At 30.9% G+C, this 15040-nt stretch overlaps 2 protein-coding genes across 2 annotated transcripts in view; one reads left to right on the top strand and one right to left on the bottom strand.

The window, feature by feature from the left end:
* The window catches only part of LOC119687606 (tyrosine-protein kinase Drl), a 180182-nt gene that overhangs the window by 129022 nt on the left and 36120 nt on the right, over nt 1-15040 (top strand). The gene's annotated exons all lie outside the window — the stretch shown is intronic.
* Nucleotides 7112-7794, bottom strand: LOC119687607 (leucine-rich repeat-containing protein 20-like). The gene has a single exon (XM_038101986.1). The coding sequence runs from the start codon at nt 7724-7726 to the stop codon at nt 7196-7198; it is 531 nt and encodes a 176-aa protein (XP_037957914.1). The 5' UTR covers nt 7727-7794; the 3' UTR covers nt 7112-7195.

The raw sequence follows: 15040 nt of genomic DNA, 5'->3' as shown, positions 1-15040 counted from the left end.
TTTTCAATTTTATCTTATTTTGTACTGCTTTTTGGGTCGTTTGGTTGGTGGTTTCTTCAGTCCTATATAACACCAGCAGATCTCTTACAATTACTTCAGATTTCATGTTTTTCCACTGGGCATTAGAAACTTTCACTAAAATCCATTTCCACTTATTGCCTCATGTCTATCTCTACTGCTATTCCTATTTCTTGTAATTTTTTCTCTAATTTACTGTCTAATGGTGTAAATACGTGCACAATTGTTTTAACAACGTTCGTATTTGAACGCGATGTATCTGCACTATAGAAATTCTCTGTTCGTTTCCTTTTTATTTTTGTTGGTCCTCAATTCAATCCTATTTTATCTTTTTAATTTCAGTAAAATTTCTGCAAGTCATTTTAATCACTTGTAAGTAGCATCAGCACAATAATCTTAGCAGCAATGATGGGATAAACGCTCATTCTCATTGATTCAGAGCCACTTTGAACTCTTTTTTTTGTTTTTCTGTTCGTTTACTTCAATTTGTGAGGAAATATCTTTAAATTGCATTATTTGCTTTATCCTTAATCTTATTTAGTTAGAAAAATAGAACATCTTTAGCATTTAAGTCCTTAGTTAAAGCCGAGTAATTTAGAAAAAAAAAAAAAATAAATTGGATTATTAGAAAGTTGATTTTAGAAATGTTTAAATCTCGTTGAAAGAGAAGCCGACATAGTTCAGAGTTGCTTTTTTAAGAACTTAATTTTTGATGACTGGATGTTAGTAATATAGTCATATAAATTTGAGTAATGAGTAATCATAATAAACATTTATCACGAATAACGAGGAGTTACAACATCAAGATAACTTCTTAATATGTTGCCATTTCAATAACTTTTTGTTGTCTATTAGTATAGAAATAGGAATTTGGAAACTAAGACTACGGATCATTCTTCTGTACTAGGCTTCTTGCGAGAAATGTGGTAGCAAAATGGCGAAAAATCGCTAATTAAGGTACATGGAAGTTATCTAATTTCCTATTATACTAGAGACATCATAAGTAAGATTGGACTATTGATAAGCAGATTAGTTAATAATGTTTAAAGCGACATGCTAATTCTTGTGAATTGATTTTTAGTAAGTGTAACTAATATACAGGGTTAAAGGATTGAAGTGTTATCTATTCAAGCAGCTATATCCTTTTTTTGTGAAATTATTATTTGTAAGAATTCATTAAGAATGCATTCACTCTACCTCGATGTGGATGAAGGCCACCTTTTGCGTGACTACGGCCTTCAAATGTTTAGAACATGAGTTGCATGCTTCACAAATATGATTTTCTCGTTTTTTGGCCCATTGCTAAACAATGTCTTTCTTCAGCGCATCCATACTGGCATTTATTTTGCATCTGGCGAATTCAAAAGTCACTGTGTGGATGAAATATAGTCTGAAATATGATATTATAACCATTCTTACTTCACACGAGCTTCATGAGGCCGCGTCCGATGTCGAGTCTTGTTGGATAACAGGCTTCATAAAAACGATTGGAGATCAAATCGGCGGCCATAGCTGCCCATACCATTATTTGAGATGGAAAACGAAAATCACTTCGGGTGGCCATTCATAGCTTCAAATGGCAGGGAATGGCAGTGCGTTCAGCTAAGTAAACATGGTCATTTTGAAAGTTTACAAACGGCTCAATGGGAAAATTTTTCTATTAAGAGAACACACAAATCAACCTAATTCTACTGTCCATGTTTTTCATAATAGATTTTGAAGAAGAAACTCTGGAGCTAGAGGGCTAAGGTTACTAAGTGTATGTGAAAGTTTCCACCAGTCTGCTTCGGAAATCACCCTAAAACTTCTGTCCATGTCTTTCATAGTAGAGTCTGAATATATGATTTTTATAAATTGTACTGACTGTAGGTTTAGCAATTATTCATGAAGGCACAGTAAGTCGACTATTTGTTGATCAAAAATACTTTTCATTTGTACATGTTAAGTTTTTAGGAATTATCAGTATCCATTGTAGTGGATGTTAAAATTGTACTTTTTTTTTTTGTGAAATTTTGCAATATGTTTACTTCGTCTCTTCCAAGTGTCTACTACAATATATCTCAAAAATTTTTCTTGTTTAAGCCATTAGCAAAGTTTTGCAATAGAAAATCATATGATTTATGTTTTCTACTGCGACTATGATAAGAATTTGACCCCCCTCACACTTTATTTCGAATAAAACATTTGTGCCATATCATTTATGAGAATTTCAGCAACACAGGATTTTAAAATCATTTGTCAAAATTGACATATCTCGGCATGATTGTGGGTATAAGTAAAGTGTTAAGAGCTGTCAAGCATAAGTATATAAGTGAGTGATGCTGCATATGCGGCATGTCTGATATATGGCAAAAAAAAAAGGAATTTATTTTTTTTTTTAGAAAATACAATAGAAAAAATCAAATTTGATTAATAATCTTTGCACTTGAGAGTCACACTCACAAAAATTTAATTAAATCTAGTCAATATATTCTACATGAACACGTATATTCGGTACATATTCAGTACTTCCATAGAATTACCTCTGGCCCAGCTTTAGTTGTAAGCACTTGCAAATAAATGCTTAGTCGTCGTAATTTAAGGCTATTGCTCTTTAAGAGCATAAATTCTTATCGATGACATGGCATTTCTACATAAATCAATAGAACATATGCACTTAAACTGATACGCATAAATTAGAATAGAAATAGCATACAAAAGTGCTGTAATATAGCATAACATAGTGAATAGTACATATTTCTGTCTGTACAGACAAAAAAAAAGTAACACAGCAATGCGACAAAATTTATACTCACACACACACACACACACACACACACACACACAAACACACTAACATTGTCATACATAGAAAATTTAATGCGTTGCAGTAATTGCCGTAGACGAAAATTGCACTTAAATCGCAAGGAGTAAATATCAACCCAAATAAATAAAGAGTCTAGGAAAGGAATATTACGATGAAATGAGAGCACCACCAACAACAAGAACAACAACAACAACAACAACAACCATTATAGTTACTAGGTACAAACAATATACATATACCATAATTAAAGTCTCAAGTAAAATCTGGGCATATACGAGGAATAAGCTAAATAGGAAATCTGTGTTTCAGCAAGGACCTTACTTATCGTTCACTGCAACAGAAACTTATGTCGCTGCAGTAAAAATAGCACATTTTTTATCATTACAATGCAGCACTACAATACGACTATGAGCAACAGGAATATGAGCCAAAATACAACAACAACAACAACAAGACTAGGAATACAACAATACAACATTATCAGCTACAATGTGGCAACATTAAAACGATATCCAGAACATGCATAAATGTCAGCAATAGTACTTGCCGCCTATTAGACGTTACCAGGGCGCCTAACAGTGTGGCCATACAAACAAAATGTAATGATGCAAAAAAAAAAAAACAAAAAAAAAATAAATTAAAAAAGACCGTAATAATAATAAAATAATTATAAAATAAAAAAAGAAAAACATTTATGAAAAAAATTTAAAAAAATAAAATAAAACTCCATACAAATATTAACTACTAAAGGCGACTGAGATGGAAGCAACAAAAATAAAAAAAAAAAAAACAAACAAAAAAACAACAACAAAAATAAAATGTAATTAATTGTCAACTGAAATACATTTACCCGTTAAGGATTATCCTGATATTGTGCTTGATAATGTTGTGGCTGCTGTTGGTGGTGTTCCACTCGTTGTTGTTGCCGTTAACACTAGTTATGTTGGTTATTGGTTATGGTGTTGCCAACGAGTTGGCATACGCATGCAACAGACGCCAACTGCAATTTGTTTCTGTTTCTGTTTCTGTTTTATTTTTAATTTTTTTTATTTTTTTTTTATTTTTATTTTTTTTTTTTTGGCTTGTAGACGCGTTTGTATGTGGTCCTGGTGTGCCACAGCTGACACCATTACAGCGAGTTGCATAAATCAATTACAAAACAAACTTTGTAAAATAATAAAAAATTGCATTAAATAAAATTTATACAAAAAAAAAAAAGTATAAGAAATATAAGTTATGTGAACTCAAGCAGTTATGCTACAAATGGCTTTGACATTATATTTATAGTTCTAAAGGCAAAAGATATATATATGTAGAGGTACTTGTAGCTATACTCGTTGATACATTTATTAAGTTGGACACAGCTTCTAATAATAATTAGAGCATATCTGTGAAATAAACGTTTTAAATTAATTTAAAATTTGATTTTTTTTTAAAAGTTATTAAAAAGTTTTTAAAAGTTATAAAAGTTATTTGACAGAAAATTTACTCGTTAGTTTGAAAATGTGCTCCTCTTTTCTTTTTTGATTTTTTTGTTACTTTACTTATGGCACTGATATTATAGCAAAAGATAATTCAAATAACTTACTTATAATTTATAATACTATGTTTCCTTAATTTCGCAAAAATGTTGTTAAGTTAATTTCGAAAGTGTACATATCACTCCAAATTAAGGAAATCATAGGTTTTTTGTTCACTAATCTAATGTTAAAAATTACATCTCCAAACATCGTTAGTATCTGGTAAGTATAAAGAATGGTGTTCAGTAGTTTTATTACCATTAGTGCATTTCAGGTATATGAATTATTATTTTTCACTCTATTTTAAATTAATAACAGTTACAATTTTTTCTCTATATTCAAATTTAAAAATTTGCACTACTTTCAAAACATTTTCCCGGTTTCATTAAAGTCCATTGTCACTGATATTTATATTAAAAAAATGTCCCTTTTTCATTCTCTCAACATTATCTTTTACTGAAAATTTATCTTACGCATAGTTGCATTTAAAATATCCCTTAGGATATTAATTTCGTCCGCACCTTTAAACTGATTTTTTATGGAAAGATGAAATTAAGATTATTGTGAAATTAAGGTTTGTCTGAATATAGTATAAAGAAACTATTATCTTAATATTTATAATTTATTCACATATATATAATAATGGTTATAATTAAAAAAATTATATAGTTTGTAGTCTCGATTCCAAATCGAACCACAAACCAAACCTTTTTGGTTTACAACCGACACTTAACATTACAAATACAATAAACTGCACTAATGGTACAGTGTATTCTAAAGTGTATTCTCGAATTACTGAAACGATCAATTAATATTTCACAGGAAACCACCTGAAATCTGTAGTAACTAGTTTTTCTGTGCTTAACCACGCTATTTTCACAAAACCGTTAATTCTAACTAATTGCATGAATAAAACATAAAAACATACAACCTAAATATTTATCAATGAAGTTTTGCAATACTATATATATACATGACTAAATTTTTGGTACCGCCGATCGCCTTAATATTTGGATTTTTTTTTATTTAAAGGGAAGGAGATGGCTAGGGTTGTCTTTTCTTCATTTTACTACGGTCACATTTCTAGTGAGAGTTCATAGCATCGTATGCCCTCACTACTTATACCTCTAAGATATATAAATGTTAATGCAATCCAACAAATAGTGATTTCAAAACGATTTGAAAATATTTTTTTTATTTTTAATTAAACACTTCCCACCTGCTAAGTATGCCAATAATGTGTGTGTAGCGCAAATTTCAAACAAAACAAAATAAAACAAAAATACAAGAGAAATTGAATAAAAAATAAGCGTTAAGACAAATAAGGTTAACAGGTTGAAATGGAAACTGCCACCAAAACACAGGGCAGATCCTTACAAATACTTGCACTGTTGGGAGTCTGCGACAGACTCACCCAAACGTACGTCTGCCAGCTGAATGCATGCTTGCAATTGCATGCGCGTGCATATGTAGTATACATGTAGAGTATAGTGTGCTTATAGTATCCTTGATTAAAGATAAGAATGCATTGACAAAGGAATTTTCGGTAATACAATACAATATGAAACAAAATAGATGAATGCTGTTGCTTGGTGTTGTTGTAGCTGTAGCTGTTGCTGTTGCTGTTGCGATTGCGATTGCGTTTGCTTCCCCACCAGGAAAATGACAGTTGCTAGTAATAAAAGGACATTAACTATGACATAACAAAAGCAGCATGAATTACAACAACAACAACAACAAAAACGACGAGAAGAATGTTGAGCGCCAGGGACAAAGAATGGCACCAAATGCGATAATCAAACCAGTGTGCACATGTGACTCGTTGCAATACTGCAACTCGATTCGACTCCACAAAAATTTGTTTAATTAATTACTTTTTTGTGGTATGTTAACTGCACACACTCCACTGTATGTGGGTTACCTGACGGTAGGGTGACGTACATACACATGCATTCCTCGCTTGCATATGTCGCTTATTTGATTGTGCGCTTGTAAGCGACATATACACTCGCTTGCAAGCTCGTTATAGACAAAGTGATGCCACCTTTTATAAAGTTGCGTTTTATCATAAAAGTCGGTAACAAACAGTTTACCTCAATTTACTCGTATATTTCAAATTTTATCTTCTGCATCTCCGCATATTTTGTGGGATTTTATATGCATATAGAAAACATAAATTTATTTCCTTTCAGCTTTCGACGTATACGACATGTGTGTGTATGCTTGTACGTCTGATGTTGAGGTATATGTATGCTCTATGAACGGTGAGAAATTTTTCACTTGCAACTTCAAAATAATTCACATAAATTCTATTAGACTAAGGACAACTCAAAAACAACAACCGCAACAGCAACAACAATAGTAGCAGCAACGTCAGCAAGAACAATTCTAATAGATAAAAAAATGCTGTCTTGTAGCACGTGTGGTAGCCTTCTTTATATTCGTTTGACACTAATGGTTAAGATAAAATTTTTGCATTACTAAATTATGACAAATGCAAAATATTTGCTTAACTTACACGCATTCAAAATTCATTTGTGCAAAATACATCAAGAATTCAAAGCGGAGAGACAGAAAGAAAGACATGCAGTCGGTTGAAGTTGCATGGAACTATAGTGCCGTTAACATATATATATATATATAAGTGACATTAAGCTCTCTCCCAACATCATTAAATTGAACAAAAAAGAACTTGCTGCGCTAAGCAGGTAAAACCTTTTTTTAGTCAGTAGAAGTTAAGCTTGCATCGTGCAAAGTACTAATAAAGTTTTCATTTAAAAAATAAAAAAATCGTTTTTATTGAAAATTGTCACTGGCGCAGTCGGTAGGATGATCTCAAATAGGGAGGCAACTACCAGTCTGCATCCTCGTCGTACTCTGACACTTCGATGCGGAACGGTACATTGATGTTTTGCAATTTACGGTGAAAGACGCGGCATAAGGGATTTTGTTTTAAATCTACTAACTCCAAGCAATCACTGGTCACCATCTCATCTGTGTCGATTTCTATGATGGCGTTATTGCTGGCGTCCAATTCGCGTAATTTAGGCATTTTGAACACAACTGGTGGCAGTACAATAAATGAATTGTGTGAAATGTTTAAACGTGCCAAGGAGTTCAAATCTGCCAACTCATCTGGTATTCTGGACAATTGATTGTGTGACAAGTTCAAATCTGTTATTAAATTAAATTTAAGAGCGAATTTTGGGGGTATCTTCTTAATCACATTGCAACTGAGATCGCAAGTCTTAAGTTCTGTGTTTCGCATCAAATGATAAACGGCATCAGGTATGTGCATTAATTGACACTCAGACAAATCCAATGTATTGTTTTCTTGTGCATTTTCGCAACGTTCCACAACTTTCACTACGGCGTGCGCCATTCTACGCAATTTGCTTGCACTTCAGTAAATTTTATAAAAACTAATAAAATATATATTCACTTTTTATTGATAAAATATATTTGTAAACTATTAAAATGGATTAAAAAAAATTAAAATAGATTATATTAATATAATTAACGTATATTTTAAAAAAAAAAAAAGAAGAAAATTTGAAGAAATTAATGTCATAAATGAAATTGTATTTTTTTTTATTATTTTTATATATTGTATTGTATAAATTTATATCAATTAAAACAGATATTATTATTACAACTATCCTTTATAAAATATAATATAAAATATTATAAAATATATGAAATATTATGTGTATTTAACGCAATAGGAATATTGCTTATTTTTAAGGTGGGAGGAGTGACATTAAGCTCTCTCCCAACATCATTAAATTGAACAAAAAAGAACTTGCTGCGCTAAGCAGGTAAAACCTTTTTTTAGTCAGTAGAAGTTAAGCTTGCATCGTGCAAAGTACTAATAAAGTTTTCATTTAAAAAATAAAAAAATCGTTTTTATTGAAAATTGTCACTTATATATATATATATATATAGACAAAGTCATTTGGAGAAAATATCCGCATTATTGCCACCTTTAATTTTTACCATCCGTACCTACTTGTGTCGCACTTTTCCCTTCTCTTAACCGCTTGAGCTGATGGATAGGATTGCGTTTGGCATAAGGAGTATTAAAACACTTCCAGAAATATGTGTCTGTATATGAAAAGGGTTGGGTTGTGTTGGGTTAATTTCTGAAATAAATTGAGTGTGAAAATATCTAAAAAGTTTCAAAATGTGGCAAATTATACAAAATGAAGACAACAAACCAAATGTAATTAACGTTAATGGCATTACAAGTAATTAGTAAATTTAATGAAATTGTTCAAGCGGAAGAATCATACAGAAGCTAAGGCGATTATCGCCCAAAAACTACAGAAACAGAATAGATTCCTCATTTTTAGTGATGTAGAAAACTTAATTGACAATTAAGAAAATTTTTTAAAGTTTTTAAATTCTGAAATAAATTCTGTATTTTCTAAATTCTTTAAATTGTTTGTAAAGTAATTGCATTAGCAATTGAGAATGCAGTGAACTACTTATAGCATCGTTTATAGCTCATAAAATTAGACGAAACCCAAAGTTTGTTGAAGCCGAAGAGAAGTCATAAAATAACCAAATAATGTTGTGTTATTAAGTGAAAGCAATAAAATTACAACAAAAGCTAGTTCATCTTATTAGTGATAAAAAGTGCTGTACGGAATATGCGGTTCATAAGACAAAATAATGTACGTGGAATAAACTTTAATAATAGTAAATGTGGGCAGTTCCCGCAATTTATATATTTTGGCATCCGTAAAAGTTGTTGAACTAATTTAGTTCGTAGTTAAGTACGAGGATCCTACTAAACAGTGACTTAATATACTCATTATGCTTATAGCTAAAATATTGAAGACACACTATTTCTTTAGCAAATAGCAATACCTTCTCTAAGTTAAAAACCCATAACGATTAAGGTTAAAATGGTAAAGATCCGGTACGAACTCAATATTACCCAAGAGAGATCCTCATTTCAAAACCGCCACTGAATGTTAACTTTACAAACTTGCCCTAATAAAGGCTGAATTGATAATGATTCACTACATTACTAGTTAAAGTTAGGCGAATACAAACTCAAAATTATGAAGAGAGGCCCTCCGCTACAAAACCCAATAAAAGCCGAACAGATTGCGATCCATCACTAGTTGGATAAATTACCACTGTAATGCGAAGCGTACAACCAGGCAACGAAATGGCTAACTGTTTCAATAAATGAGAACCATAAAAGAATTGGTTGGACTTAAATTATTCTGTACTCTGATATGACACACTATTACCTATAACGCAAAAATTTAGATACAGGGCATACTTCTAATTTGAAAATTATGACATAAACTATAAAGACCAGAAATATCTAAACCCGTTTCAAATAGACTCATTGCACTGAGCAGAGAGCATAGTAATGAGGTGGTCTTTACTATGACCACCTATGACTACTATGAGTGGATTTTTATACATAATTTTAATATCTGTAACGATATTTTAGGTATATGCATTAAGTCTTTGAATATTCATGTATCTCTTGTTTGTATAACCATTATTGTAAGTTTTCTATATACATTACTGTACTATAAATAAATGCAAAATTAAAGACTTAATCAGTAAAACTTAAATAGGCTAAAGTTATTTGTTAAAGTTATTAGATATTTTAATATTAGGATTTTACATACAGAGAAGTAACATTGACTCATAAGTGCGACTTTGGTCTCAGAAAATACTCAGAAGCTTTATAGCACACAAGCTAACTTTCAAAAATTAAGTTAATAATTCCATTAGGGTCAATAGTGTCGTATTAGTGTTTTAAAAAGAAGGAAAAACATTTAATGCAGGAGTTTCAAAATATGTGGTTGCTTTATGATACATATAACCTAGTTTTTGAAGTTGATTATAGATTGTAGGGAACTTATTTTCAAAGCTGTTAAATTAGGATTCCTCGCCAAATTAGTTATTATGACAGCTAGATAAGTTAATATTCCTCTTCACTAGATAAACTGAAAATTAAAGCAACTAATCTTCTAGTGTTAGACCATCTTTGTTAATATTAATTGTTTACCCTGAAAAAGTGTGTTCATATATATGTAAAAGACTTAGCATATACTATATAAATTCAATTTTGCTTGAATATGGAACTCGAAACAAATTAAATTCTACATTTTGGATCGAATCAAATCTAATAATTATCTAATAATATATTATAAGTATTTGTGCCACTCAACCCTATTGCTAAAGTTAATTTATAAATACATAATAAAATAACTATAGATTAAATGTGTTAACTAACGGCAACAAAGAAGTATTAAACGATCAACAGTGTAAGCTACCAGCAACAAAAATATTGAAAGAAAAATAATGCCAGTGCTACTTAGAAGCATTAAAAATGAAGGTTTGACTGAAAAAATTTAACGTTGAGCCAGAAAATTTTATGTGAAATGTTACTGTTTAACAGAATGTTCAACAGACAATATGATTTTGTGTCTTGTCCTTTTTTTCAAAGTGCAACTATCTTAACTTACACATAGAAGATCAAAAATCTTTGGGGCCCCAATTCTGACCGATCTGACTGAGCTGTCATCGTACAATGTTAGAGACCTAGCCAGATTTATAGAATAATCGCGTTGGTTTTTCTTCACCTAAATGGTGGAGTAGTTGCCTTTTTCGGCGTTGGTCGTATACTGATCACCTTGTCTATGTATAAACCAACGCTATTCCTATGGTACCACAACGTACCATATTTGAACTCAAGTGGGCGTTCTTGGTACATAAGGCCGCCAGTTCAACTTAACCTTACCTAACTTACACATTTATTGTCCTTAACATAAAGGAGAAAAATTAATTTGAAGTTGTTGTCTATGAAAACTCAACATCATTGGTAATTAGTTGCCTTGAAATGCATTCGAATATCTACCACTGTTCTCGGTCAGTGGTTTTCTCCACCATGTTTTCTTCCTTTCACTCTGAAGGGAAATTCAAAAACTTCAACTTCAATTAATAAAATAAAATTCTATTTCATTATGGCTTTACTTTGAGCAATCAAATCTTAAGTTTTTGTTTATATTATTCATACAAATAATATATTTAACCCCCCTCACCATCCACGCTACTTCTAACGAACCAACAGTCATAATTTAATTTTGCACCTTTCGCATTATTTTCTTCCTTTCATTTAATTCCCTTATCCTTATCTAAAGCCTTGCTGGCAACTTCAACTGTGTGGATTATAAAATGAAACTGTCAAAACTTTTTAAAATAATTATTTTTTTAATGAAAACGAATCTAAAACACTTTCTATAATTTGTAAAACAAATATTTACAATTCTACTTTTACAGCTTCCTTTACGGGTGCTCTCTGCTCTGCTTTGCTCTGCTCTGCTTTGCTGTTCACCGTTCCATCTGCTAACGTTACTACTCATGATGAATCTTTGCAACTTAACTGAAGCCTTCGGCATAAATCAGCAAGTTCTTTATGCACGCAGCCTTCAAATAAAATTACTAAAAACACAGAAAATAGTAAAATAAACACAAACAAAATTGTATAAAAAACGAAATCAAGAGACAAAAAAAAAGTATATATATATAGAAAAATAGGAAAGTAACTAGAATGCTGTAGTAGTAGCAAATAACAACAAAAACAATAGCAACAACAACAACAATCAACTTTCCAAAGTAGAGTAATCAAATTTAGCGACCGACCCACTTGTCAAAACTTAAGTCAACGCAAAACGTATACGTAACTCAAGCACTCATAGCGGTTAAATTGTCAACACAAAAAAGAAAATTAAAGAAAATAAAATAAATATTAAAAGCAAAAACAGAAACAAAAACAACAACAAACCCAAAAAAAAAACAAAGCAAAAAATAATAGTAGTAGTAAAAGTAACGGTTGAAAGAAGAAGCAGCAGTGAAGGACACCTGCCAACGTGACTGGTTTGATTTGATTTTGTGTACGCGTGTACGTACTGTCACATCGCAGCATTGCTTGTTATTGTTATTATTATTATTGTTGTTGTTGTTATTGTTGTTGTTGTTTTTCATCTACCATCGCCTTTGGGCTGGCTTCACACAAAATATTTTACTCGTTGCCAATATTTAGTTTTGATCAGTGAAAAGTTGTATTTTTGTTTTTACTTTAACGTTTTTGTATTTTTGTTTTTGTTCCTATTTTTTTTTAAACTTCCTGCGTTGCCAATCAAATTTGATTTGTTTGTTTGAGCTTTTAGCGTTTTGGCCCAAAGTTTTAGGTCGCGTTTTAGGTCATTTTTACCAATTCTCACATTTTTGTTTTTTTCATATTTTATTTTACAATATTATTTTGTGTTTTGTTTTTTTTGTGTATTTGTTGTTTGTTTTTAATATTGTATTTATTTGTTGAAGTTTTTTTTTTTATTTTGTTAATACATTTCGTTGACAGTTATGCCTTTGATGGACGACTCTTATTGAGCGCTTTCGTTTTAATTAGATTTGCTGCAATATTTTTTCGTTGCCAATATCGTTTATTTGTCACCTTATGTGCGCTCTGATGAGTTCGAGTGATGGAAAGAAATAAATGTAATAGATTTTAGCAATATTGCTCTAAGTATAAATTGATTTCTTCATAAAATGCAGCAAATAAATTGTTTGAAATTAAAATAAATGTTTTTTTTTTATTGATAAAAGACAAAAAAAAATTTATAGAGTTTACGAAAATACAAAAAATAATAATTCGCATACTCGTATTAATGTTATTGTTGTAATCCGTAGACATTTACGTTTTAGTAGATTCCTTTTGGAAATGTTAAATGACGATTAGTCTTCTAACGCGACGAGAGGCTCCAGAACATAGACCTATTTATTGTTGGAACCTTCGCATATTAATAGCTTGCTTGGTTTATAAATATTTGTGCTATTTTGAAATATATTCATGAGTACGTTTCCGATAAATTTTGTTCTTAGTTTCCAATGTTTTACTAAGTAAGTTAATGTTATAAATGAGTATCAATGTTTCAAATTGAAATTTATTACGTAACATATAAGGGTCATTGATGACTACTACGTTTTTGTTATCAACTGGTTGTTCAGTTATTTGGGCAGATTGTTGGAAGTAATCTGTGGGGTTGGTAATGTTGCTTTAGGTGGTGAGCCATCATAACTTCCCTATCATTTTGTTGGCACATACTTGTTATCAATTGGTTGTTCAGTTGTTTTCGTAGATTTATAGATTCAACCAGTGTGGTTTAGTGATCTCTGAAATGAGTAAGTATTAATTTCTACTTGCTGATTCAGATTTTAAAAGAGCGATTTATTTAGGATAGTTGATTTCTGCCTTCAACAATTGTACAGAGAAAATGAAAAACTTTCTATTTTCTCTATAAGGTTGCAGGTTGTGATAGGAAATATTTTAAGATTTTTTCATTCTGACGTTCTGGTTTTTAATAAATCAGAAGCCATCAGTTTCCAGAGACACCTACTACTTTTACTAATCACCGTTAGTGCTTGCTTGAGATTACAGCCAATCTAAAGTAAAACTACATTCTAACATATTACAATACTTTTCCGTCCTTCCTACTTTCCGTTATTTAGAAATAATTTGTTTCAACAGTACTGTTATACTTAAATTCACAAAAAGAAAAAAATTAATGGATGCATTTTAACACTGCCTTATCTAGCTTAATCTTCTGGTCTGAAAGTCTATGCATGAAATATACTGCTCTACAAAAGTGCTACGTAGGCCATTTTTTAAATGCCTATCCTAAGAATACTTTCTGCTTCTTTAAAGCTTTAATTTAGTCGACTGAATAAATAAATTAATTTATTAAATTTAATAAAATTTAGTTTTTGTGCTACTAGAATACTACAAGAGTAACATAATGTATAGTTTCTTGTAGTATTCCCTAATGCCTTATAGACGCCATTGATATCCTACCTAGACCCTACCTTAACATACGTCAGTATGTAACGACACGTCTTCGTTGTTTTATTTTCGCTGAGGTATCACTCAGTCGCGGTCCGGGTCGTCGCAATAAATTTGTTTATTGACCAGTTCGAAAGCTGATAAACCAAGGAGAGGAAAATTAAAACCCGTTTGGTATTTATTTCAAAATTTTTATTGAATCAAGAGACCTTTAAAAATAACTTATTCTAATTATTACCTGTTATGCTACAAAAAATATTGATTCCTATTGTCTAGCGAACGACATTAAAATTCAGAGGCGTTATACAAAATTATTCTACTCAATACAAATTTATTTAGCTTATAGTATCAGAATACTATTTGGTTCAAAAGACTTTGGCGACTTAGCTATAGAGTAGGTCTCTACGCACTTCGGTATGCTGGCGCAAAGTGACTTTCATACAAAATTGTCGGCTATTTATATGAGATCATATATATATCCATCAAATACAGTTTCAAGTATCTCACTTCGAAACTTAAATCATCAGCAAAAAAAGGACAATAATCACATGTTTAATAAAAATATGTTTTAAGGTAAAGGGCGAAGGACCTATTAGTCCAATTCCCTATTCTAAGTTAAGTTTAAAATTAATTTTAGTGTTAACTCATGAATAAATACATAAATAAATTTAAAGTCGGTTTTGTTTTTTTTTAGAATATTAATTTTTATTTCGAACTTCAATTTTTAATATATTTCTAAATGTATTTCGGCAAATTCGCTTTTGCCTTCATTAGTAAAATTCCTAATATTAAAAACATCTATGCAATTTTTAAAGATATCTT

The sequence above is a fragment of the Teleopsis dalmanni genome, chromosome X, assembly GCF_002237135.1.
Source record: "Teleopsis dalmanni isolate 2A chromosome X, ASM223713v2, whole genome shotgun sequence".
Classification (NCBI taxonomy): domain Eukaryota; kingdom Metazoa; phylum Arthropoda; class Insecta; order Diptera; family Diopsidae; genus Teleopsis; species Teleopsis dalmanni.
This window is presented reverse-complemented; position numbering and strand designations above follow the sequence as displayed.

Excerpts from the sequence above, each read along its gene's own strand:
- LOC119687607 (XM_038101986.1), bottom strand. The coding sequence starts at position 7,726 with ATGGCGCACGCCGTAGTGAAAGTTGTGGAACGTTGCGAAAATGCACAA.